At 36.3% G+C, this 27,117-nt stretch overlaps 2 protein-coding genes across 3 annotated transcripts in view; one reads left to right on the top strand and one right to left on the bottom strand.

Moving 5' to 3' along the window:
• PARPBP (PARP1 binding protein) overlaps positions 1–547 on the bottom strand; it is a 41,724-nt gene extending 41,177 nt beyond the window's left edge. For both annotated transcript variants that reach the window (XM_015867523.2, XM_085522032.1), the window contains exon 1: positions 442–547. The gene's annotated coding sequence lies outside the window, so the exon portion shown is untranslated. The remainder of the gene's footprint in view (positions 1–441) is intronic.
• Positions 548–584: 37 nt separating this feature from the next.
• On the top strand, positions 585–20,837 carry NUP37 (nucleoporin 37). The gene is made up of 10 exons (XM_015867536.3): positions 585–650; positions 2,371–2,590; positions 3,093–3,217; positions 3,865–3,937; positions 9,056–9,150; positions 17,325–17,415; positions 18,567–18,748; positions 19,264–19,314; positions 19,661–19,754; positions 20,487–20,837. Exons 2-10 carry the CDS (start codon positions 2,435–2,437, stop codon positions 20,598–20,600), a joined length of 981 nt encoding a protein of 326 aa, XP_015723022.2. The 5' UTR covers positions 585–650; positions 2,371–2,434; the 3' UTR covers positions 20,601–20,837.
• Positions 20,838–27,117: the final 6,280 nt, after the last annotated feature.

The raw sequence follows: 27,117 nt of genomic DNA, 5'->3' as shown, positions 1-27,117 counted from the left end.
ATGATTCTATGATAATAACAGTAATTTGACAGAACAGACTTTTGTCTCTACTGAGACAGCCTGAATGCCACCAGAGAGCACCTTTCATATTCACCACATCACATTCAGACCAACATCTACTAGAATGGTTCCCTAAACAAGAGATCTGCTATTGTTTCCACAACTTACTAACGAAGGCACCTTTGAGTATTTTTGTCACCTACATACAAAGCCTTTTTAGCATTTCTTCCCTTAAGTCACCATATTTGCCATTCCCTTTGGCAGCAAGTCTCTGTTATCTATTTCAGTTGCCAGGCTGCCCAGAGCCCCCATCCAACCCAGCCTTAAGCACCTCAAGGGCTTCCCTAAAGTCGCTCCCTTTTTAAGCACGTTAAGCCGTTTACTCTGCACCCAAGCCCCTCTCAGCCGGCTGAGGCGCTCCCGCTCGCCTATAGCCACTACCTGCACAACCAGGAGACCGAGACCAAGCACTCCACCAGCCGCTCGGAAGGCCCAGCAGCCTCTATCCTCTATCGGCGGTTTTCATTTAAAACTTCGGCAGATGCCCAATAAGGAGCTCGAGCCCCGACCCGGAAGCACACGGCGATACACGGGCGGGAGGTGCCGGCTGGCGGGGAGTAGCGTGTGTATGGCCGGCTGGGGCTGTGGAGGTCTGTGTAGGGCGGCTCGGGGGGGAGGTTGTTTCGGGTTGAGGTGAGGGAGTGCAATGCTTCGGTCGGATGGGTCCCGAGGGGCGAGCGGGTCGTGGAGAGGCGATTGGGCCGCCTTCTATGAGGCCCTGTAGCGTTGTGAGGCTGTGCTTTCTCAGTAAGCATTGCAGAGCCCTGAATGGAGCAGTAGGGAGATGTCTGTGTGTGTCTGTGTGAGGGGTTGGCGCAGTTGTCCGTGTGGTGATTCCGTAAAGAATGAATATAAGGTTTATTGTTTTGTTTTGTTTTTTTTTAGTTAAAGTTAGTCTAGAGTTGGTTTTCTCAGGCTGAGGGAGCTGGAGCTGTGCAGCCTGGAGAATACAAGGCTGTGAGGAGAGCTGGCAGCAGTCTCTCTGTATCTGGAGGGGGCTATAGGAAAAGGGGACAGACTCTTTAGTGGGGTCTGTTGTGACAGAACAGGATGAAATGGTTTCAGGCTGAAAAAGAGGAGACCTAGGTTGGATCTAAGGGAAGAAGTCTTTTATAGTAAGTGCGGTGAGGCACAGTTTGCCCAGAGAGGTGGTGGATGCCCCATCACTGGAGACGCTCAAGGTCAGGCTGAGCACCTGATGTAGCTGTGGGTGTCCCTGCTCATTGCAGGGATGTTCAACTAGATGGACTTAAAAGTTCCTTCCACCGCAAACCATTCTATGATTCAATGTTGTTGGGAAGGCTTTAAGGAAAACGGTTACAGATTAGGTTACAAATTGTGTTTGGCTTTAGGAGCATGTCTCTGCAAGTTATGTGCCTGAAGTATATATATCAGTGGGATAGTGTATCTTGCTAATCAGAGAACAAATATTGCAGATGTAAGGTGCATTTGTATATCTGCGATGTCCACAACAACCTGTGGTAGCACTCAAACAAAATGTTGTGACTTGGATTCTGAGACCATCAGGTCATTAACAGCAAAATACACTGAGAAATTTAAAGCTATTTTTCAATGTTGCAAAAAGAAAAAAAATTCCAAAAGGAATAAACTAATATAAAATCTGCACTGGGATTAAGGGGAAGGTTCCATAATCAATTGTGTATCTAAGCTGCTTTGGTGCCAGCACAGGAGCCTGATTGTCTTGAAAAGTGCTTGAATACAGTACAGTGCTCATTCTGAGGTATACTTCAGCCCCAGATGAAAGCTAACTACTTTCGTTGAAATACAGAGGCATAGGGGCTATGCTCTGTGTGCAGATGGGTTGACTTCAGTCATGAAGCCATGGTTAAGTATTCTTCAGGACAGTGTTCTCATCTGCTGTTTTTTCAGTCTTGATTCTGCTTTTAAATAGATAAATAGATGTCCTTTAAAAGCAGAACAATGGGGTAAAGAACTTGGAGGTAACAATACATTGTTTTTTGACATTTGGTTGAAAACTGAAGCATTCTGAATGTGACTTTTCTGTTGTGTGTAGTTAATCCTGGTGTTATGTTGCCAGCAGTAACACAAAATCTGTAGCTATCAATTAAGTCTCTAGAAGTGGTTTTGAATGTATGCTAGTTATTGAGGTTAATTAGTTTTGTTAATTCCTTGATAGTTGGAATTATGTGCTAAATCTATAGATATTGAGCTTAATTTCACCTTGTGTCCATTAATGCAGCATTATAGGAAATCTTGATTTGTTGTGCCACAAATGCCTTTTTTCCTATGTGAATGTGTAATACACTTTTTTTAATACTTTCTGTATAGGAATGTCAACCTTCATCCTGTAAAAGACATCACTTCTGTGATACCTTGATACAGTTCGCTGAAAATGAAGCAAGATTCTCTTAGAAACGCCACTTACACTGTGGACTGTGAAGATTATGTGCATGTGATAACATTCAATCCGTTTGATAGTGGAGACGCATGCTCCCTCATTGCATATGGTGGCAACAATTACGTGGTTGTTGGAACATGCAGATTTCAGGTTGGTTTGTGTTAATTTGTTGGTTTTATTCATTTCTTCCCAGAACTCAGCAAGCCTCTCTGCTGGTAAAGTCCTAAGCTGACTAAAACTGCTTTCCTGTCTTCTCTTTTTTACCAGGAAGCGTTTACTAGATTAATTAATTACTATGTTAATGAATTGGGATATTTCCTAAGAAATACAAATTAGAATAAAATACTGTCCTGCTGATATGCCTCCAAGTTGACTGCAATGAAAGCAGCACTGCTTTTCTGGAGGATAACCTAATTTTAGCAGTCACCAACATTTGCAGTGGTACTACCTGGGAACTTCTTATTTGTAGCACAAATATCTGATTTTTGTGCCCAGTATTTGACTCTGACTTGAGACGCTCATGCACTTCTAGTCAATTTTTTAATGCAGCAGGTACATCAAACTTGGAAAGCCTTTCTGTTTCATATCAATCCAAATTGTTAGAAGTCATAAAGATGTTATTCTGGATTAGTTAATTGTCATATCTCTATAGGAAGAGGATGCAGAAGTGGAAGGCATTCAGTATAAGACTCTAAGAACATTTCATCATGGAATCCGAGTTGATGCCATAGCATGGAGCCCAGAAACTAAACTTGATGCTTTACCTCCGCAGATAAGGTATATAGAATAATTGAGTACAAGAAATCTTTGTCACTTATCTGTTTTCCCTAAGTCCTTAATATTGAACTAAGTTAAAAGTGTATGAGTGAAATCTAACTCTGAAGAAACTACTAGTAAAGTCTTAAATATGAACTTAACAAGAACTCAGAATTTATCAGAGGCTTATAAGTCTCTTGAATCTATGATGATTGCCTGCTGCTGCGTGTTTTTAGAGTCTTTTGTTTAAAATAGGTTGGAAACTGTTTAATAATTGATGCTTAAATATTTAAAACTCTTGTAATAAGTTTTCTTTTTTACCTTCAGCCCCTTAATTGACATGGAAATTTAGCTTGGAGGAAATTATGAGAGAGATTTCATTTGATTCTTGTTTAGATTTGTAAAATATTTTGCATTTCTTTGCAATGAAGATATTTTTTGTGCTTGATACGCTGGGTTTTCTTTACAGGTAAGTTCCAGTTATATCTCTTGAGTGCTTGTTTTCAAAGCAGAAAAGTTAGAATTTATGTTTTTCTTTTTATCATAGTCTGAATTTCCTTTTGCATGTTGTTTTACAGGTTTAAACTGGGGTGAAATGTTCATTTGTGTGAAGTCGACTATTGGGGTGTTGATTGACCTAAGGGCTTTTTTTTGTCTGTTGAGTGTAGGTTTTGTACAGCAGCTTCTGATAGGAAGTTAAGGCTATTTACTTCAGATCTGCAGGACAAGAATGAATATAAGGTAAGAGCAATGTAGCTCATTTTAAATATTTCTTTATTCTCTAGTGGAGTCTTAACTTTAATTATGCTTTTGCCTCACTTTGTTTAATGTCCTCTGTGAGGCAGAGCACTAAACTGTGGCAGAGCCATCATCTTTAAGGGCCTTATGCATAGTCCAAAATATACTTGTGATCAGAATATTGTACAGGTGAATTTAAAGTACAGTTTTAGAAAAGGATCCTTTAGATAGAGATCTGTAAAGTATTACATTGTTTTGGTTATTGGACTCCTCTATTATGGAAAGTGACGTTTCTGATCTCTCTCTTTTATTGGAAACTGGAAAGTTGTAATGATGCTATTTAATACAGTAGAAAACCTAAAGAATGCTGAATTAAGTACGTAACTTAGACACCTCACAAAACATGTCCGTGGACCATCATTTGCTTTAACTAAAATAAAGGAATTGTCTACTTCAGATATTCCACTTCCCATTCTTAAATTAGTTCAATAAGAGATGTCAGGTCTAGATACTGAGATTTCTCTTATCTCTAAGGCATCTACAAACGTAGGTGACTGAGTGACTCCTACTTGAAAATTTTGCATTTGAAACATGAGTAAAGAATTTCACCTTAACATCTACCCTAAACTTTCCCTCTTTTAGCTTAAAGCCATTGTCCCTTGTCCTATCAGTATCAGAGTGTGTAAAGAGTCATTCTGCATCTTGTTTATAAACTCTCTTATATTATACTGGAATGCTGCAATGAGATCTCCCTGGAACCTAAACTTGTTCACACTAAACAAACCCAACTTCTGCAGCCTTTCTTGGTAGGAGCAGTGCTCCAGCCATCTTATCTTTGTGGAGCTTCTCTGGACCCTCTCCAACAGTTCAGTGTCTTTTGCATGCTGGGGACGCCACATGAGGTCTCATGAAGACAGAGTAAAGGAAGACAACCACCTCACTCGCCCTGCTGGTCACCCCTCTTTTGATGTAACCAAGGGTACAGTTGGTCTTTCAGGCTGCAAACACACACTGCTCATATCCAGCTTTTCATTCACCAGAACCTCTGAGTCCTTCTCTGCAGGGCTGCTCTGAATGTTGAATATCATTCAGTTCAGCCTCTGTGTATCAGCTGTTCCTTAGCAAAAGGACCTTCCAGACCAGACTTCATGAATGTACTAGCTTTCAGTCTGCAACAGTCTAACCCAGGCCAACACTAGGAATTCTCAGTGGGATAGGTTGTTTTGCTGAGTAGGAACACATTGTTTCCAGAGAAATAATAATATATCTTCACATAAACACACCTTTGGTAATTCATTAGTTTAAACTTCTAAACTACAAGTTCCAATAAGCAAGTTTATTCTAAAGAAGAATTCTATTAAGCCATTCAGTACTGATTAGAATGAGATTATAAGCAGCACACTTCTAAAATAATTGTTTTGAATATGCTAGACACAATTATTTTCTAGCTTGCTATCAATATTAAAACCAGAGAAGCAAAAAGATAACTCAGTAGCACAGTCTGATGAATGCTTTCTTTCTTTTTTTTTCTTTCAGAATAGAATTTCTGTGATGGGTTACAGTTTTCCTAGTTTTGACAAGACTTTTTTTCTGGTGGCTGACCAACACAAATGAAACTTTAAAACATGCTCTTCTGATTTAGGGGAATTTGTTACACAGTAGCTTTGACTAGGTGCCTACAAATAAATCAAAGTGCCACACTTACATTTCTATTAAGGCAAGACATATTTTTTTTATACAAAAAAGATTATTTCAGAATCACTCATCCTTAGAACTTCTTTCTAATACAAACTGCACAACTTGCAGTTACAAGCTTCTACTGCAAAAGTATGTCCATTGCCTAACACATCAGAATATTTTTTATGGCATAGTGAGTGTCAAGAACACAGAGATTTTATTAGTATAATGGGAGGTTAATATGAAAATATAGTATAAAGAACAAAAGACCCCACCTATAAATTCTAGAATTACAGGGCTTGTTTTTACCCAAAAGAAAACAGTCATAGTAATTCAACTGAACTCCAGTTGATATAAATAAACTACTCCAGTGTCCAGTGCAGATGGAGGGATCATGCAGACAGAGGGAACATGAAGTTTCATGATATTTATTTTTTTATTTTTATTTTATTTGACATAACGTAATACTTAAGACCTTTTGGGGCTTACGCAATACAAATAAATTTTGTGGACTAGTACTTAGCAATAAAGCTATTAGTTCTGTTTATGACAATTTCATCATTTGAACTTAGTACTTCCTTAGTGAAACTTTTAGTCTAAGGCTGAAGAACTAAATATCTGTGCTGTTACTGGATCAGGCTTGATTTAATGTTTAAAGAAATGAGCAAACAGCTAAAAGTGTAGATCCTTACCTCAGCAGTTAGGATCTCAGTAGTGAAAAAAAAAAAATAATTGTAGTGTGTTTATATTTGTTAAAATGAGAGCATGTTCTGTTTTGTTTGTTTGATTAAAAAGTGGACAAAATGCTTTCTCTGCATAATCATCTTAATTTATTTAACCTGGATGACCATTGAACTGTATACTTCTCATTAAGCAAAAATCCCTATGTACAGTATTCTCAAATTTCAGATGTTCACAAATACTCTGTGAGCTGTGCTGAGTTAATTCTAAATAGTTTGATACAATTATTTCTTAGTATTAGTCAATTGAAACCTCAGAAAAGCTTTGTCATAAGCCTGAGGTTGAGTGCTTTATGAACACATGCAAGACTTTGATCCGTTGTACAGAGCACACTTTACACAAGAGATTTTCAAGACAGGTACAGAATGTGCAAGAATGCTGAAGGAATTATGTGATTGCAGTCAAAGTGTAATCTCTGATCCTTTTGTCTTCTATGGTAAACAATTAGTATGTGTTGCTTCTGGAGGGACAGACAGGGTAATCTTACTCTTTTTGCCCAGTGGAAAAACTGTCTTGATGTAATTATCAACAAAGAACTTCAAGCATACTGTGTTTTCCATTACTTTGTCAACACCACTAATCCAAAATTTATGGATTGGATCAATCCCAGAACTACAAACAAAAGGTAAAATACGACGGACGGATCTTTGTGAAATCTTTTCTTGTTCTGAGGTTTTCATTTGGAAATGAATTGTGGCTTCCTTCTGCTTCAAATTTTGTTTAATAAAAAGCATATTTCATCAGAACTGTGGATGTAAAATGAGGTAGGATATTTGAATTTGGAATGCTGAAATTTTTAGAAGACTTGCATTTCTGTCTAAATAGTTTAACATCATCTAAAGATGTATTCTTCTAAAATCCACAAGGTTTTATAAAAATTATGGCCTAGTGGGGAAAAAAAAAGTTGAGTGCTGAAATTGGCTTTGCATTGAACGGATGAGGCATTCATAACTTTTTAGAGAGAGAGCTTGGTTATTGTGCATTTATGGATTTATTATTTTTCTTTTTTTATTTATCAGTTGTGTAGTTCGTTCTGAGTGACAAACTCATATAAGAGACTGTATTTTTTTTTCCTTTTAGAAAACTGCAGGGATGATTGTTTTCATTTGACCTTGTTTTTCTTTGGAACATCTTCATGTTATGCCATTATGTAGTGGATATTTTTGTCTTTTTTTATGATACTTTGCTGGGCAAAACAAAAGCAGCCATACCTAGTGATTTACTCATTGGGAGTGAAGAGGGTGGAACAGGCTGACCTGAAATTTAAGTGAGGCCATAAAGAGAGAAAGCACATATAACTCCTCAGGCAGACTGAACTGATCTTTATTAGCTACAGGTTTTTTTAGTGAGACCAGAAATGAATTATTCATAGCAACCATGTGAATGAATTTGAAAGTACTTCCAGTTTTGACTAATCCCTAGGTGTGATGAGTTTTGCTTGCTTACTGCTGTATGTATATCTGATCTTTAATGTAGGTTTTCAAGATAATGTAAAGCTTAAAAGATTTCTGATGTCTATAGGTAATTAAAAAATGATTAAACAAATGGAGAAGAAAAAGTCATCTTGGTATCATGGGAGAATGCTGGAAAGCTGAAAACCCTTCGAAGTATATTTTAAAAAAAATTACCGATTTTTACTAAAAACTGACATTCTGCTTTTCGTTCAGAGAAGTGATATTGCTACGTTGGTTTTCATTAAAGCTAAACAGTTCTCTATACTTTGAAATAAATATGTTGTGATTAAGAATTTCATCTGAGAACAATTGCACAGCTATCGTTCCCTTTGAAATGGCTTTGTCCTTTATGATATAATTGTAAATGTTTGGTTTTGAGTGACAATTTACATTCACACCATGGATGCTCATATCCTATTATTTGAGAATGGATGACCTATTAGTTTTACAGTAAGACTGCACTATACCCAGTTTTCCTTATTCTTCAGCGCAAGAGCATAAAGAGCACAAGGCACTATGTCTATTCCTCTCAAATGTTTAAAAGAAATTGTGAATAATTACTGCAGTGTTGTGTGGCTTCTTTATGTTTCATGTATTGTTCTTCACTTTTGTTTTTCATAAAACCTCCAGCACGCCTTATCCTCTGTTACATGTTCTTTTATTGAGACATCTTCATGTTTTTATTCCTTTACCTTTCGTCTTTTGATCCATTGCCATCTGTTCTTAAGCTATTTTTATGCTAACTGCTTGGGAAATGGAGTATACTGAGCAAATGATTGGCTTATTGCTCCCTGAGGAAAAAGAAGCCTCTTGTTACTTGCAGGACTTTGTATTAAGAACTCTTATTCAGAAAAGAGAGTTACGTACAAGTAGAGTTTTTCAAGACATACATTCATGTGTACGTTTACTTCTTGCTTATTTTCCTCTTTCTATCTGAGATTATCTTCTGCCTTCAAAATTCACTGCTTGAAAGAGGATAAAACTGTTCTGGTGTAGTGATAATTTAAAGGATTAAGTAGTAGAGGTCTGTCCACCTGCAGTGTGAATGTACACAAGTTCGAGATTTTAAAGATCTCCAGTTCTACTAATGAGATTTTTTTTCCCTTCCATGTACAGTGATATCTTTATTTTACACTCACGCGTTTTCCTGTTGGAATTGTGTGTCTATTTAACACGTTGTTGGATGGAGATGTTGATGGAACAGTCAGCTCAATAGTAAAAATATGTTGTTGTTTTTTTGGATTGGCAGACATTTGATGGCCACTCAGATTATGTTAATGATCTGGTGTTTGCTCCTAAAGAAGGCCAAGAAGTTGCAAGTGTAAGTGATGATCACACCTGCAGGTATGTATTTTGTCCAAGACATCACTGAAATAGTAGCATTGGCTTTTTATGTGTGTATTTACATGCTTGCTTATTTTTTTTTATTACATGCGTTTTACACTCACTAATTTCATTTTTATTGAGCCTTCATTTTGAAGGGGAAAATTAGTCTCATTAATTGCATTATGGGGGCTTTCATTTGACTTTTGTGTTTTAATTTCTTTTTTGTTTGTTTGTTTTCAAAGCAGTATTTTAAACTTAATAGATGAATGGGAAGAAAACTGTTCTGTCTTGGAATTATGGAGAAAATTATTTTGAGGGTTATTGAAAAACACATAAAAGACAACATTCATTGATCACAGCCAGCGTGAGTTTATGAGGGAAAAAGTCCTATTTAACTCACTTAATTTCTTGACAAAGTTATCCACCTAACTAACCAGGGGGAGAAGCTTGCCGGAATCATTTTGGATTCCTGCAAAGCTTTGGCAACTGTTTCAGTTGGCTGAGGGATTAAACTCAAAGGTTTATAGTACATGGGGTTACATTTTGTGGGTTACAAGTGCCCAGTTAGTGGAGAGGTTTTACACAGCTCCTCTTTAGGACTTGTTCTCTTTAATGTTAACGTAAGTGATCTGAACACAAGACTTAGCGTATGTGATATTTGCAGTTAATACTAAGTTGGAAGGAGTTAATACTAATTGGAAGAAATCTATTCTGTTATCAGCTAAGTCAAGTTTAAAACCAGTATAACCCTGTGAACTTGTCCACATACACAAACCTATTAGCCTTACTGGGACTTGTGAGTATGTCACCTAAGAGCAGAGTCCTACGGGTACAGCAATACAGGCTGCTTATAGCACAGTGATTATAGTTATTCCAAAGCCATTAATTTCCAATTGCAAATAACGAAAGACAAGGGAAACATGATTAAATACTCTGAAAAATACTGGTTAAGGTTTTGTAGTACAAGTTTTTCCTTGAAACATCCCTCATCATGCTTTTCTGGTGTTGCTCATGGATCTATGATGCTGCTACTTTACAGCCATACACTGCAGCTTAGATTTCAAGATGGTAGGCTGGCAGCTGTGTGGGCTTAACAAGTCATTGCAATAGTGGAAGAAAGAGTGGAAGCATCATTATCTTTGTCTTTTCTTGATATAGCTGTGAGAATACAAAAGTTGTCTCAATTAAGGTACTGTTTTAGTTTTTCTCTGATTATGTGAAGTTTTCAGCATATTGATTGCTATGGAAATAACCATTTAAGACTTGGGGGGGAAAAAGGGCTATTTATTAAGCAGGAAAGGTCTTGTGTCTGAAGCAATCTGCTACCTGCTAAGAGAAAAGGGAATAGCTGCTAGGATTATTCTGTGTACAAGATCTGGTAAAGGGCAAATCATCAGCTAGTGTAAATCACAGTCTATTAACTTTAGCTGAGTTACTCTGTTCTCAAATTTAAAATCTAAAAGGCTTGTGAGTTTTAGATGCCCCTGAGGAATTCAGAAATAGTACTCTCACCAGTGAGCATATTTTTAAGAGCTGCTCTGTCCATATTTCCAACAAAATCATTACGAATGGGTAGTAGAAATGTATGACTTTATATTCTTAGCTTGTTTTGATTGATTCTCTGTTCTTCATTTCTTCGCTGAGTCTAGTCTAGTGTTGGGTTTATCAGCAAAGAGCTATTATGAAATGATCAGTGCTCCTGGTAAGAAAGAAAACTGTTTTATAACCAATAGTCTAATTGATACTAAATATAAAAGGGAAAGGATTGATTTAATTAATGTATATTGTCAGGAGTTGAGCTTGGTAACCTTGAAAGACAGTTATGCAGTAAGCCATAAAGTCTATGTTTAAAAGCCATGGGAAGTATGTAAGATTTTTGTTCTTTTTCTGGCTACTTGAGTTCTTATTCATGCATGTGGAGCATGAAGACATTTTTTATTGAATTTAAAGGTTACGCTTTCAAAACTAATGGAAAATGCATTCCCTCAGACTTACCAAAATCATTCCTTACTTACTGTGTAATCTGCTTCAGCAGTAATGTAAGAAGACAAATAGTTTTTCTGTCTGTGTTTAGTTTCTACCCTGAAATTTTTCTCAGGATACATCATCTGTTAATACCTTTGGAATGAAGTACTAGAACAATTAGCACAAGAACATGGAGTTTCAAGTATTTCAGTATTCTGTCAGGGTTCCACTTGAAATAATAAGACTTGTCTTGAAATAATTAACACTACATTTCAGTATGGGCATTATGTAGAGGGACTCATTTAGATCTTCCCTCAGTTTTCATTCAGCAGTAAGTTTAGCAGCTTGAGGTGGATATGAGTTTTCCTGTGTTAAACCATCTTACCACATGCTACTGCAACCGTGATGTCTTGTAGCTGAGTTTGATCTTTTTTTCTTCTTGTTGGAGAACAGCTTAAATTAGAAGCCTGTTGAAAAGAAGGTGCAGTGTTACATTCAGGGTTTTTACTTTTATATTGATATCACGTAGTTCAGGGATTCTTCTTGCTTCTTTTGTGTCATTTTGTTGGTCTTATTACAAGAGACCAACTGCAAATTAGAACCAATTATGAAAGAGTGCTGAAAATACTGTTGCATACAAATAATTGCAGTTGCCATCTCTATGCTACCTGGTTGTGAATAGAAGTGCACTCATAGACAAAAGAAGAAGGATCAGTTTGTAAAGTCAAGGTTAAAAAAAAATAAAATTAAAAATAATTAGTGTGATTTTAATGCCTTAAAATTTGAAAGAATTATACACTGTTATGCACTGAACACTTGCATAAAGTGTAAGAGCACCTGCATCCCTCTCTGCTAGTAAGGACTTGGTGAGCAGAACTCTCTGTGCACCATTTGAAAGAAATATATCTATAAAAATTTGGAATATTTTCACAGTTACGGTTCTGCAGAGATTCATACGTACAAATCTTTTTTTCCTGATACTTAATAAAGCTCCTATAAGTAAGTACATGGGATACGTTTGGGAAACACAAAGAGCTTAACACCACTTAGTTGTTGGTTGGTAGTTCTTGACACTAATATTTCTTGAATTATTTAATGTCAAATATCATCTAGTTAAAAATCACTAGTCTGATCTGCATCCTAAAAATGAACATGAATGTTAAGCTGCTGGGCCAGACTGCAGGGGTGGATTTTGAATCTAATTGGTAACCACCTCATACTCCTTCCTCACTGAACTAAAAGATTTACTGTCAGTATCAGGACTTTACTGATGACAGCATGGCAATTTCTTATGGTCGCTTTACATGGAAAGGGTCATTGCCCCACACATCAAGTTCAAAAACTCTTTCTGACAGCACTCTCAGAAATATGGTTTGAATTTTGGGTGGTCCTGTGTGGAGCCTAGAGGTGGACTCGATGATCTGTGTGGTTCCCTTCTATCACACTAGTTATGCATTATAATGGATGAAAATAAATGAAGGTCTTGGATTATTTTTAGCACTTCAGTCTTTTGCTTTGCATGCTTTTTGTATGTGTCCCTGTATGTTCCCCATTTGAAGTCTTTCATGATTTCTGTTATTAGAAGTTGTGACCCATCTATTAACTAAGAATTTTGGTTGTTCTTACCAGTCACTATGCAAATGTTAACCTATACCTCCTCTCCAGTCAGTATAAAAAAGAAAAGAAAGCCACTTTCCAAATCAAATGTTTGGAATGTTATTTCAGACTGATCTTAGGTATGGACGAATAAGCCTTTAGTTACAAAGTCTTAAAAATATTCATAGAAATTTTATGACATGGTAGCAATTTCCTGTGTGACTTGTTATGACTTAAGTGAAGGATCACACTATCCTAGAATGTCGTCTAGCATATAAATTGTTTTAAATATAAATCATTGTGTTTGATTTGTTTGGCAGTTTCCTTACATTCTAGAAACTCACTGGCAAAATTATCATTGAATTTCCAGTAATGGTCAGCCCTCAGAAGCATTTAGTTTTAGGTGGTCTACTTTTACAACTCAGTCCATGTCGTTCAGAACAGCTAATTTTTTTTTGGTTGAACAAATATAACTTCAGCTTAATGTTAATGCAAAGATGCTTAGTCTCTGCCTTTGCTTTGGATAACTGTAAGGGTATTGCAGGAGTAATGCTGGCATGTATTAGTTTCTCTTAATCTGAGCATGAGTGAAGAACAATTGGCCAAGATGGCTGAGATGGTGCACGTGCAGTTCCCATACCTCTCACACTTCTCACAATGCTGCAGGGCATAATCGGGATTCCATCCCACAGTAACCAGTGGAAAAACTGATCAATGCTTGCATAACCAAGTAAATATTACAAGAAGCTAGAGAAACCGTAGATTGTAATGCTGAATTTGAATCTGAGAGATTCAAATATCTGCTTCCTTAATAACACCAATGGTTCCTTTGGCCACTGAAGGAAAATGATGAACCTGAGTCAGCTTTCTGATAAACTATTTACATGTTTATTTCATAGATCAAAAATAATTGAAGGAAATGCCCTATTAGCACACATTTAGGACCTTGCATGCTGAGTCAGGAGATGGTTAGGACAGTTCTGCCTGGAGGATTGGTGTTAAGCAACACGGATGAATTTTCACTTCTCCCAGCGCAACCATTTTTGTGGCATATTTAGCACTATTTACTAAGTAGGCTGTTCTGCTAACCTAATTCTGCTAAAGATTCACTTAGTTGGGCAGTGCATTACTTCATTTATAAAAACTTTATCAGTAAAACAAAATGAATTACTTGAAGCTACCCATTACACCTCTGTCTTATGAACAGCAAGTGGAAATTTTTATGGTTCCTCTTGAGCCTTCTCTTCTTTCATGTCCTGCCCAGAATCTTCTTTCAGTCTTTGGTAACCACCTCCATAGAGAGTTGATAAGAGACCCAAGGCAAGACAACTGTAGGCTGTATTCCCTACAGAGTTAGCCAATCACTGCACTTCCATTTTCCTTTGCCGAGGTCTTCTCACACCTTGTGTGCAATGGGGAATGAATTAGCTGTTTATCTTCCCTCTTCCTGGTTCTCTAGGCTTTTCAGTAGTGACAAGACTTGACTCACATGTGGAATATGCCTGCTAGAGATACAAAGGGGACTTTGGCAAAGGTTATTTAAGTTAGCTGTTATTAAAAATAATGATAAAATATCTTCTTGATCATTTTTAAGAGTAGGTTAGGCAGTAATCTGAGTTCAAGGGTAGCTAATGCAGCTTTGAGGCAAGGAGTCACTGAATGATACTAGATATTCTGTGGTTCCTCCTTCATCGCTGAGATTGTAGGAAACTTTATGTTGAAAAAAATTGGGTGGGTGTTTTTACTTTATTTTTTTTAAACTTCCATCTTCTAGGGATTTTAGAAAGGCCTTAAAGTTACGGTATGTTTCTGCTCTTATGCTATTCCTTATGATGCCTTTTATTCACTTAGAACTTGGTTTTGCTCTCTATTTAGAATTATTCAGTATTTAGAAATCAAAATATAGAATAAGGGTAATACTCAATGCCACAAAGCAGGTTTTCAGATGCTCTAATGAATACCTTCCTAACATTATAAAAAAAAGTCTGCTTTGTGTTGAAGTTACCACACATATACAGCATGTCATTATCCATACTCATTCACACTACATAAAATAGTGTTGTTTCAAAGTAGTTTTAGTAGCTCCATGCTTTGAGATAACTACAGTTATCATCTGTTTACCCATAGAATGCAAGTGATAAGAGAAATATAGCAGCCTTCCAAGAGTTCTCTTGAATGGCATTTGTAGCTGTCTCTAGTTTTGTATTAGTTTAAAACTGCATACACTGCAGAATATAATTTCTCAGTCCTTAGTTGTTTAAAAATAAATGAATTTACTGAGCAGATGTATAGATAATTTTTGAGGCTTTCCACTGTTCCAGCTTTGGCCTTTTTCAACTGTGGTTATTCAGACTTTTCTTCTTTTAGATATTTTGGACACAAACCTAGTAAGTCTGCTCAGTAATACTCAATGGAGGGAGTAGGATCAATACAAGGATGATGTAATGCAGAGGTACAAAACATAAAAATATTTGGGGAGAAGTAGACAGTAGTTTGGTTTAGTATAAAACAGGGTGATTAGTGAGGTTTCATGGGGTTTAAATGTAAACCAAGAGGTTCAGTCTTCCCAGATTGATTTATGTGATAGGAATGTAGAAAAAACTGGAGGGTTTTTATAGCATCTGTAGCTGATTTGGTTATTACTGAGCAACCAAAAACTCAGTTTGGCTAACATTTTGGTCTTTGCACTTTTGTAACTTGTCTTAGTCACTAGGAAATATTTTGAAGTGTTAATTAAATGTATTTGTAATTGTAATTTTCCGTAACAACATGGACTTGATGCTTTCAGTCAAGGATCCATTTTGTTGTGTACTGTCTGTTTCTTTCCAAACCTGAATGATATCGTGTTGTTTTTTGATTGTTTGTTTTGTTTCTGTGTTGTTTTTAATCAATAAATAAAGAAGGAGGTGTTTATCCTTTTTTACTTTCTTTCTCTACTAACAATCTCAACATTCTGACAAAAAGAGATACTAGTTTAGCATTTTATAAATAACAAAGTTACAGAGGTAGAAAGCATAAATTTTTGTCTTAGCACCTAATAACCTTAATCACTTCAGGGAAGGAAACATGATGGCATTCTACTTTGGCCAAAATGATTCACCGTCTTCTGTTATATCATAATTTTCTCCCTGCACATTAAATACACAAAGTGTTGATTTGACTTGGACAAATCTACAAGGCAAAATTTCTGGCAATAGAAGAAAGTATTGTATGTTTCTAAATTACCTAATCAAGTAGATATTTCATTTTTTAAACAGTTGTCAGGTTTTTGTTTTGACTTTTTTTTTTAATAAGGACACTGATCCTTCAAGATTAGAGACTGTATTTTCTACAGAGAAAACAAATATTTGATCTGTTGTGGTTTGGCATAAGAAAATAACATCGTTCATTAAACATACTTACTTTATTCTCATATATTTTGTCTAGACTTATGATGTATTATGTAAGAAGTTTTTTTTCTTTTTGTAATCTCTAAAATATAGTGCTCTGAGCACCCTGGTGAGATATAAACTGAAGAAGTCTGGAGGAAGTCAGCAAAAATCCTCTAGAATCAACAATAATAGTGCATAGCCACTCATCTAACTCTGAGCAGAACACTGTGCTTAAAAATTTGGTGGTTTCTCAGGGTTTTATGTTGGTAAGGATAGATAGATATATTTGCGTGTAAAAATGCTTTGAAGGGCGTACAGCCCCTTGCTTGAAACTGATGAACACAACTGTGTGATGTTTTTATAGAAAAGGAGGCAGTTGAGCAGTAGCTGTGAGATAAGTAGTCTCTATTTTGGTTTTTCTACATTTTATAAACCCAGTAGCTTCATGGATCAATGATGCTCATATGGAATGTATCCAAAGAAAATCCAATCGTCTTCTAACTTATCTTTGATCTTTCAACGTACGCTTCCCTGTCAATCCATATTACTGCTGTCTGTTTTTCTTAATATTATATATTTCTGCTAGATAAATACTGTAGGTGCTTCTAAAGGAAAATTCTAAACTGACTCATGATTGATTTGTTGAAAGCTTGCCAAAACTCCCAGCAGGCTACTGCAATGCTGCCACAAATAGTTTCTTGTATTTCCATTATTCAGTCTTTTCCTATCAGGAAAGAAATGAAAATGCATGTACTATATAAGCAAAATACTTCAGTGCATCATCTCATCTTTTTCATGATAATGTGGGTGATTTAAGTTGCGTGGTACCTAATTCTAGATTGCTTGTATTGCTAGACCAACAGTGCTCTTCCGACTTTGTGGTGTTGTCTATCAATTGAATTATGAATAAAGAGAGGAAATATATCTAGATTTTATGCCTAAACTATTATGCTTGTCAAATCATTTGAATGTTGCCATTTCATATAGAGGGTCTATGTCCAGTTCATCATTTTCAGAATACATCATCTTTAGCACTGGCTGCTTTTACTGACTTTATGCACAAGTATTAAGCATCTGCACATTTCATTCTACATTTCTATCGGTTTGTTTTCTTCTTGAAGTGATTAAGCACAAACTCTTTTAGCCACTTCCTTTGTTGAATGTTTTGAGGCATAAATTTTAATGTATTACCGGTCTAATATATAGTTTAATTCTTTTTTTTTTTTTCTTCTTTTTTTTTTTTTTTTTTTTTTTCTTTAGGGTCTGGGATTTGGAAGGAAATGAGAAGGCCCATTTTGTTTTACGTTCCCCTGGAATGAGTGTTTGCTGGCATCCTGAAGAGGCTTTTAAGGTTGTACTTTGCAGCTCTTCATCACTGCCACCTTTAAAATTGCTGGAGGATATACTTCTCTAAATTATGAATTTTGATGCTGTACTAAGGCTTAAGTCTGGGGAGCCTTTGCACATTATAGTTGGATATTGGTAGAATCCACTAATGTGAAGTCACTGTAAATAACTTGCCATGCTTATTCTTCTCTTTTTGCTCTGAGTCCCTTGTTCATCCCATCAGAAATGCTCTTTCTTGATTACATGCATCAATTATTGTTGATTACTATTCTGCTGGTTGCACATTAACTTACAGTTATCAAAGAAAAGTTAATATTAGTCATGGTAACAGGACTCACCAATAACAGACTCCTGTAAGGCAAGCCAAATATCTGTTTGAAATTACCAAGAGATTTTTGGTTTTGTCTTTCTTGCTTGGAATACATGAAACATGCTGAAAAATCAAATAAAAAATTATGATTTTCTACTTATCTGTTTTTTGTACCAGAAGGGATACACCAAGTTCAACTTCATTAATGGTCTAATCCTTGCAATTTAGGATTTATTATTTCTTTTGTGTCAATAACTACCTTAAGTATCTACACATAGTTTTTCAGGTTATTACAGAAACACTTGCTTCTAACAGAAAAAAGAATAAGCAATCAAATCAGGTATCAAAATAGTTAAATAGCAGCAGGGGGTAAGGATGTGAATTCTCTTTATGCTTCCCACCAATATATGGTCCTTACAAAGAAAATCAGGAGAACTGTTCATTCAAGTGGTATCAAAATCGAATATATGCTGTTGTTTGCTACTAGCCAGTGTTGGTATACAAAATCAGTAAGTGTGAATGCAGATATTACAGTTACATTGATTGATATCATTGTTTCCTGTACAGCACAATCTCTGTTAGTCAGCTCCTTGTACTCAGAACAAAGTGGTTGAGAACTTGCGCTGCTATACACCAAAGCATACATACATATACATATGTATACGTATGTATATATAGATGAAATCATGTAATCACTGTGTACAGTGTAATAGGAGTATAATTAAAAGTGCTGAAGTCCATAGATTAGTATGTCCTTGAAAAGACTAGGTTTGCTTTAGAGTAGAAAAGCTTGCAAAGATTCTTTACATGCTAGGTTTACAAGGTTTTATTATTTCCTCTTACAGCTGATGGTAGCAGAGAAAAATGGAACAATACGATTCTATGACCTAGTTACACACCAGGCCATTCTCTCCTTAGAGTGTGAACAAACACCGCTGATGTCAGCAGACTGGTGTTTAAAGAATACTCTCAGAATTGGAGCAGTTGCTGGAAGTGACTGGCTAATCTGGGATATCTCTCATTCCAGGTATTTTTTACATGTAGGAGAGTATTTGTTCCTTAAGCAGCACGTGAAGAGATGTGACTACTTTGCTAATATAGCATTTAATTGCTATAATTTTATAGTATAATTTTATAGCATCACCTATTCAGTTAATAGTAAGTATTCATCAAAAATTATAAAATCAGTACAGGTCATTTCTTGCCATACTTTTTCTTGCTTACTTCTATCTGTTAAAGTAACATGTTTCCTTTTTGTCCATTTGAGACAACATCTCTCCTGTTTGTGAAACTTGTTTATTAACATTTCATTCTAAGTCATAAATATCTAGTTGTTGAAACATAGTAAAGTCACTAATTACTTCATTTTTTCCTACTCTGAAGTGAAATGTAAGCTGAAGAAAAGCTCAAGTTTTCCATCAACTTCTTCACAGAGAGTAGACCATATTTCCTCTTCAGTGTTAAAAAAGAATTGTTTTGATACTTGCAGTATGATCTGTAGTTGTTTGCAGAAGGGTTTTTTACATGGAATGTCTGTTTTAGTTATCCACAGGACAAGAGACCCGTCCATGTTGATCGAGCCAGATTATTCAGGTATAAGCATTGTCTTTACTGTGTGATTTTCTTTCTGATATAAATCTATGTATAATCAAGTATTTGTGAGTTAAGGAACATATGTTTCCTAAATCACTTTTTAGGGGGACCTGGTCTATAAGCTTTGTGAAATTTGTGATTGACCATGATTTTTCTGTTACATGATAACATGCACACAGGGGTTTTGATAGTAAATAACTTACAAGCCATTTCCCTGAATTTCTTTGGTGTCAGTGGAATATCTGATGGCTTCATACAGTTAATAGCAAGTGAGAAATCTTCAGTTTGTGAGCACTTCTGCTAGTCTGGTAGGGATATTTGAAAGGTACGTTTATTTTATTCATAGGTGGTCCCGAGTGAATGAAAATCTGTTTGCAACTGTCGGATATCCAGGAAAGGTGACTACTCAACTGCTTGTTCATCACTTAGGACATCCCCAGGTAAACTTTTGAATTTGGTTTTTGGATGGGATTGCAACTCTTCCTTTCAAATCAAACTCATAATTAGCTAAAAGCTACAACTGAAAAAAGTCTAAAGCCATCCAGAAATGCTGCTTGGCCTATTTGTTTTATTTTTTGTTTCATCCATGCTATAGAAAAACTGCACATCATACTTAGCCTGTTATTTAAAAGGCTGATTAATCTACCCATTTGCTATGTCTCATTATGCAAAAAGGAGGAAAAAAACTTCCATTTAGGTTTATATTATTAACAAGAATGTATCAAGACTGTGCATGTTAAGCACAATGAGTATTTTTGATTTTGCTGAAATCAGTATACATTTACAGAGCTTACAGCAAAAGATATTATCTCCAAACATACTAGTTAGTTGTGATTACACTTAAATAGCAGGAAGTTATTTCATTAAAAAGATGTCTAGGTTTGAAAGCATACCTTTATAATAGTAGTATTGTTAAAAGCAGTGAAAGTAGCTGCAAAATGTATCATGAAAGATGTTGCTACATCTTACATATAGTAAGCTGCTACTGGAACACAGGAAGAGAATATCAGTTATTTCAGTTTCATTTCTGATGTATTTTAACTGTATTTTTTTTTTAAGGAATATTACATATGTGAAAGTTTGTTCATGCAACTTCATACACGTGGTGTACATGGTAACCTGTATTGATATTTCTCTTTTTCTTTATTTTAATTTTTTATTCTTTCTTTAAGCCCATCCTTACTGGTACTGCAGCTGTAGGATCTGGATTGACATGGCACAGAACCCTTCCGTTATGTGCAGTTGGAGGTGACCATAAAATTTTCTTCTGGGTAACAGAAATGTAAAAATTGTATTTTGCCTTCAGTATTGAACTTCAGAGTATGATATCTTTTTCACAGCAAAGCAAAGCATTTACTCTTTGGATTGGTAGCAGGATTCATTTGGATTCATTTGCAGGATATAAGAAAAAATAAAATAAGAAACCTTTTGTGTTTCATTTTCAGCTTGCAAATGAAAAAACTATTGTGAAATCAGATACCTATGTTACTTCCCTTTAAATATACACATTTTTCAACATGGTATTTGGTGTGGCATTTGTTTTTTAATGGTAACTTTTTTTTTGTTTATTTGAAGAGATTTTGTATCTAGCAATCTCAGTTGTCTCTCAGTTAACCCAGCACAAATACTTTGAAATTCTCACAGAGTGCCTACAGCATGAACACGTGTCTTTGTCTTAACTTTCCTGATTCATTGCTGTCTTTTAAGAAAGAAAGACAGTAACGTACTGTTGTAACATATTGTCTGTGAATGTGTTTGCTGATTAAAGAAATTACCACAAACAGTGAAGAGGCTGATGATGTAATAACAATAATTGTAATGCCTACAGATAAAAAAATCAAATTGAACTCTACAAAAACTGTATTTATTTGTAGATTTATTTGGGTTGCCAGCAATCTAAGAGCTATTTACTACGTATTCCAAGATACTCAAATTATTGATTTATATTAATTTTTGTAAATTAATTTTTAGAAAGAATGTTCAGTGACTGAATTGTTACTGTTATAATTTAAGGTCTTTTTAATATTTTAGAGTTGTCACATGTACTCTAAATTGAGATTGCTTGTCATCATTTAAACAAGGAAGATGTTTTGTCACCATCTTCTTCTGTGTGCTACAAAACAAGCAAAACCAAATAATTAGCATACATCACAAACTTCAGTTGTGTAATGGTAATACCTCTGTCTCCACACACTGTTATGTAATCAGACAATTCCAAATGATCTGGAAGACCTCTTTTTAGTTTCATTTTATTTTTTTTACTCCTTACTAACGAAAAAACGAAACAAAACCTGCAGTTCTAACAGATTTCTGCGGATTTTGGTGGACTTTATTCCAAGTCTCAAATTTAATAAGCTTCTGGAAATAGAAGGATAGAGGAGCCCAGAATAGTGAAATCTGAGAGACTGCTCACTTTTTCTAGGCTGCCTGTGAAAGAGGTGGCTATTAAAACTATATTTATGATCCTTAAAAAGCAAGAAAATTTTAGAATCCAACATATGGATGCCACAGATGAAGGGCTGATAGAATTGGTGCAAGGATATCTAACAGACTTAAATGTGGGTAAACATTTTGGTGTTACTTTGGTGTCCACTCAGAATCAGCTGCGTGCAACCTTTTGGCCCCTTTCTTTTGTTCCAAGTCATTCACTCAACAACATAAAATACAACCAAACCAGATTCATTAATAAAAATAAGTATTCAGATAACCTTATAAAACCATTTGGGTATCTTAGTTCTTTCTAAGAAAGCACCAAAAGTTCAGAACAAGCAAAGTGACATTGAGAAGTGCATAAAAGTGGAAATGGATCTGAGAAGCATGTAGCTATTTAGCATGCAACGAAGAAAATCTTTAAAGCAGTGTTCTCAAAGACTTTGACCTGTATTCTCTGGACTGGCTTTGGTCATGCAGGATCAGACTGAATGATTTCATTTCACTGAGCATCTCATCAATTGTCATAATGTTGGAATTGGCCAGGGACTGTTGGCTTTGGATTCTGGTAGTTCATGAGAGATAAGCTCAGGCAATGAGCTAGACTTTTAAACTAAGACAGGGGAGGTTTAGTTTAGAGTTTAGGAGAAAGATTTTCACACAGAGGGTGGTGACACACTGGAACAGGTTGCCCAGGGAGGTCGTGGGTGCCCAATTCCTGGAATGCAAGGCCAGGCTGGATGGGTCTCTGGGCAGCCTGGTCTATTGGTTGGTGACCCTGCACATAGCAGGGAGGTTGAAACTAAATGATCATTGTGGTCCTTTTCAACCCAGGCTATTCTATGATTCTATGACCTAAGAGCTGCATGTTCCTAAGTAGCATCATCATGCTTTTGATATTCTCAATTCACCTTTGACCATGTTCCAGGATACAGCATTTCTCCAGATCCTCTCCCTCCTTATGTTCTACTTTTCTTTCTATCTGTATCTAGTTATTCTTTTCACTTCAAGCTAAAGTATCACACTGCAGTTCATCTGGGTTCTTTCCTATACAAACAATGCACCAGAATGCAGATGGAATTTTTAGAGATGCAAGGACCTTCACCACTTTCCCTTGTAATGTAGCAAGTAGACTTAATGCATCTAATATACTTCCCGCAGTGAGTAGCACTCTGATTCATCCCCTCCTTTGTCACCATCCAGATATCTTTTCTAGGAAAGTGCAAGTAACTGATGCTACTATAAGACTTGAGTCCCTGGAGTCCATAGAATATAGAACTCTTTTGTGTTCATTTTGTCAGAGACTCACAGTTTTCCATTTGGACTCCGCTGACTAACAGCCATAAAAAGTTTACCCTTTTTTATTTTGGACAGTAGAGAATTAAAAGCAACTGGCTGAAAAAAAAAAAAAAAAGAAAAACAGAAAAGAAAAAGTAACCGAAAGGAAATCTCCATGTGCAAGAAACTGGAAAATGCTGATTTTACACAATTTGTTACCATTAGCCTAATTTTGGATGACTGTATAATCTTGACTGGTGCTTAATCTGCAAAATAAGCAGAGGATGTTTCAAGATACAACACCTAACTCACCTCTTAGCCCCAGCTTTTGAGCAGAGAGTAAAAAGTAAAGTAAAACAGGAGATGTAATTGGCTTGTAGACAGCTAAAATCTTTGTGGATCTGAAAGAAAAGTTTGGAACTCGGCCATACCTCTACTATAGTGAAAGTGAAAGCTGCCTATTTTTTCTTCTTTTTTGTTTTGTTTTTTGTCCTTTGGAGCAAAATTTAATATAGCATCTTGGTATGTTAAATAACAGTATGCTCAGTACAAACTGACAAAGCAATTTCCATTAGATATATGCAGGTACACTTGGAGTCAGGTGTTTCGTTTGTTCATTTTTTGGAGCTGCTCAAACTGCAAGGAGGCGAGAAGCAGAAACTCCTTTATTGTGTAATTGAGAAGCCAAGATCCTTGGTGTTCAGTACTCTTGTTTTTAAGGACTACTTAAAACTATTTGTCAAGAATTGGAATGATGTTGCCAAGCTCAGGGCTTTTCTTATCATTTCCTATGTAAGAAGAGAGCATTTAGAAGAAAAAAAAAAAAAAAAGAAAAAAAGAAGCAGCAAGCAAGCAGTTGTTTTTAGCATGCTCCCCAAGTTCTTCCCTGCAGAACGAATAAATTAGTTAAGTCTCTGATGTTGCCTTAGCCATTATACCAGGAAAGCTGAAAATCAAAGAGCCGCTTTCAGTGAACTGTAACCCACTTATCACTTAGTTTTCATTTTGTTTTTTCTTGTTAAACTGAAACTATGTAACACCTGAGATTTGCATTACTCAGTCTGCCTAACTGTCATGGGGCCGGTAATTCTCTTGACCCTTCTGTTGGCTGGCTGCATATGTATTCTGACATACCATTGAGGTAGATTATTCTTTTTTTCTATTGCTTCATTTGGGGGAAAATCACTGAGGCTATACAAGTTTAGTATGGAAAGCTCTGCCAGAATTCCATTTGTAAGCACGGATTTAGAAGACTCCATGGGAAATCAAAAAAATGTTAATCCACGCTTTGACCTTTTCTGCTGTTCATTGGACCACCTTAGTAAAAAACAACTATTGCCCCTATGGAGGATCAGGTAACACCATGTCTGGAAATGTTTTTGGACCAACTTTTTGTATCTGTTTAACTTACCTCTCAATTGTATAGCTATTAGAGTTCAGTGCTGATTCTAAGAGAATTTTATGTCCTGGGACCTGTAACAGTATATAAGCATATAAAATGAATGTGAACGTTGTAAGTTACAGTAGCACTTGCCAGTTTTTTTAGCCCATGCAGTTCTGTTTTGCAGTTGACTAAAGGCTCTGATTTTGTGCAATATAAAAATATATGTAGCAAAGCACTTTCAGTGCTTTGAAGCTGGTGCTGTTCTCCTTACTTTCTAGTGCATGCTAATTGTATGACAAAATATCTTCATTAATGATGACAAAGTTATGTTCTGTACACACAGCTTTTGCTTACGCTCCCAAGTCAGCAGTGGATAACTTTGTTATCCTCTGCTAACTTGCACTCCAGCTTGCAGTGCAAGTTATCCTCAGCATCTCTAGGCTCATCATCTTCATAATACTAATGTTCAACTGAAATATGTTTCAGTAGATGTAAATCAGTCTTTAATCTTTCCTTCATGACTCCACCTTTTAACACATGTATGTATGTACACATACATAAATAGGGTATGAACTGCCAGCAGTACTGTGCAGTATTTATTCCTTAATGTAGTATTTATCATCCAGTATAGGCACTGATACAAAATACATGTTTAAGTGATATCCATAAATTAGGATATTACTCAGTTGTATATTTGTGGTGAATGCCCCATTCCTGGACACTTTCAAGTCGAGGCTGGATCAGGCCCTGGGCAACCTGATCTAGCTGTGGTGCCCCTGTTCTTTGCAGGGGAGTTGGACTAGGTGGCCTTCAGAGGTCCCTTCCAACACTAAGGATTCTATGATACTTTCTTAATAAATACTCCCACTGAGGGTTCAAATATTAATAGTTACTCTGTTTTTCACTTTTCATACCCTGTGCTTCCTAATTCCAGCTGGGAAAAAAAAAAAAAAAAGAAAAAAAAAAGTGCTGCATTGCAGTTTTCTATGCAGTATTTCATTGCCAAATTAAAAGCAGGAAGTACCAGAAAGTTCACAGAAGATCGTATTCTTGTGAGATATTTTTTTGTCCAACTTTACAGACAAAAGAGTTTCAGATAAGATTTAACTAAGCATTTACATTATTAAATTGCTTCAGCCTTGCCTGGAAAACATTACAGACATTTTATGGTAAATGAGATTAATGCTTCTTGCATATAACTAAGGGATTTTTTTTTGAAGTAATTAAAGTAGAAGCATTCGCTTGGATCATTTTGCAGTTCCTTTCCCCAAAAATAATTCACACAATTCCTATAAAGTAGATTAAACCTACTGAACTTTATAGGGTAGCCCCTGCCCTGCTTTTGAGAGATTAGGAAGTTGCCAACTGCATGTCCTTACCACACAACATAATAGGAAATAGGGTTTGCTCAATAATTCCAACAGTATGGGTGAGCAGATTTACTTACGTAATGTTTTACTAAGAAGTAACAAGGGGTGTGACAGTGGGTTAGTTAAATAAAGTTGTAAACATGAAATAAAAGAAACCCTGCTTCTTAGATGAATTAGGGTTTTATGTAAGCATGGAGTAGCAGATCTAGGTGCTCTATCTGCAGCTTTCTAGCTATCAATCACAGATTCTGAACGTGGGGTCTGTAAAACGCTTGGCAAAACGAAATCATTTGGAGGTAAACTCATTTTCCTTTTGAACATTTTAAAAAGTAGCAGGGCAGTTTGGGGTTATAATCTTCAAAATATTAGAAAAAAAAATAGTGTTTTTTTCTTTCTTCATCACATGAGAAGCTTCCTACTGACAGCTTCCAACTATGGTACATTCTTAACCGCTCTAAATTTAGATAGCTTTTTATTAGATTTAGATTAGATTAGATTAGTATTCATATGTAGCCAGGGAGAACTTTCACCAAGAATTTCCTCTGCTACATGCTAGTTGTATCACCCTGATTTTTCTTGCCTTCCAGTAGTGCACAATCTTAGAACTGAAATGAAGCTTTACTTAGTGAGTTGGGCTGCTTCTTGTTCCATTGGAAGAAAGATTACCAAGGTAGCACATCCCATCATTCTGGGACCTTTGGTTGCTTAGCTTAGATACTCCAAAACTGACCCTTGACATGAAGACTAGGAATTCAGTGTTCCCATCCCTTTTCCAAAGGACAGATTCTATTCTGAACTGAGTCTTCCTGGCTAACACAAGTTCTGAGTCTCCGAGGATCTGCCAATGGATGCAGTTTGCATATAGTGTTCAAGCTGAGGTGTACTTACCAAACGCGAGTGCGCCTAATGCTCTGTCTGGAGCCGTGTCTATGGGGATTTAAAGCTAATTTCTTATCTGTCATTTGGAGCTAATCAGATTAAGGATTAGGTGCATGATGTACTGGCAATTGCTGACATTTAATGGAGACAACGTGTTCTCCTGTTGCATGACTTGTTCTTTTACGACTTAGGTCTCTTAACAGTTGTCTGGCAGATGAATCCCAGAGAACAGATGGCTTAAGCCAGAAAGGACCCGTTCAGATGCAGAAATTAATTATTTACTATTGAACAACATGGACACCGTTAACCCAGAGGAGCGGCGCGGAAGGACAAGCAGAGCAGCACACACTTGTAGTCCGAGCCCCTTCCCGAACTACACTTCCCATGGTGCAGCCTGCAGCAGCACACATGCGTAAACCAACCAGCCCCGGCCTGGAGGGCGGGCAGGGAGGTTTTATTTCC

Source organism: Coturnix japonica, chromosome 1 (genome assembly GCF_054131305.1).
Source record: "Coturnix japonica strain WE chromosome 1, WE-NBRP24, whole genome shotgun sequence".
NCBI lineage: Eukaryota > Metazoa > Chordata > Aves > Galliformes > Phasianidae > Coturnix > Coturnix japonica.
Note: the sequence above shows the minus strand (reverse complement) of the source record. Positions and strands in the feature narration are given on the sequence as shown.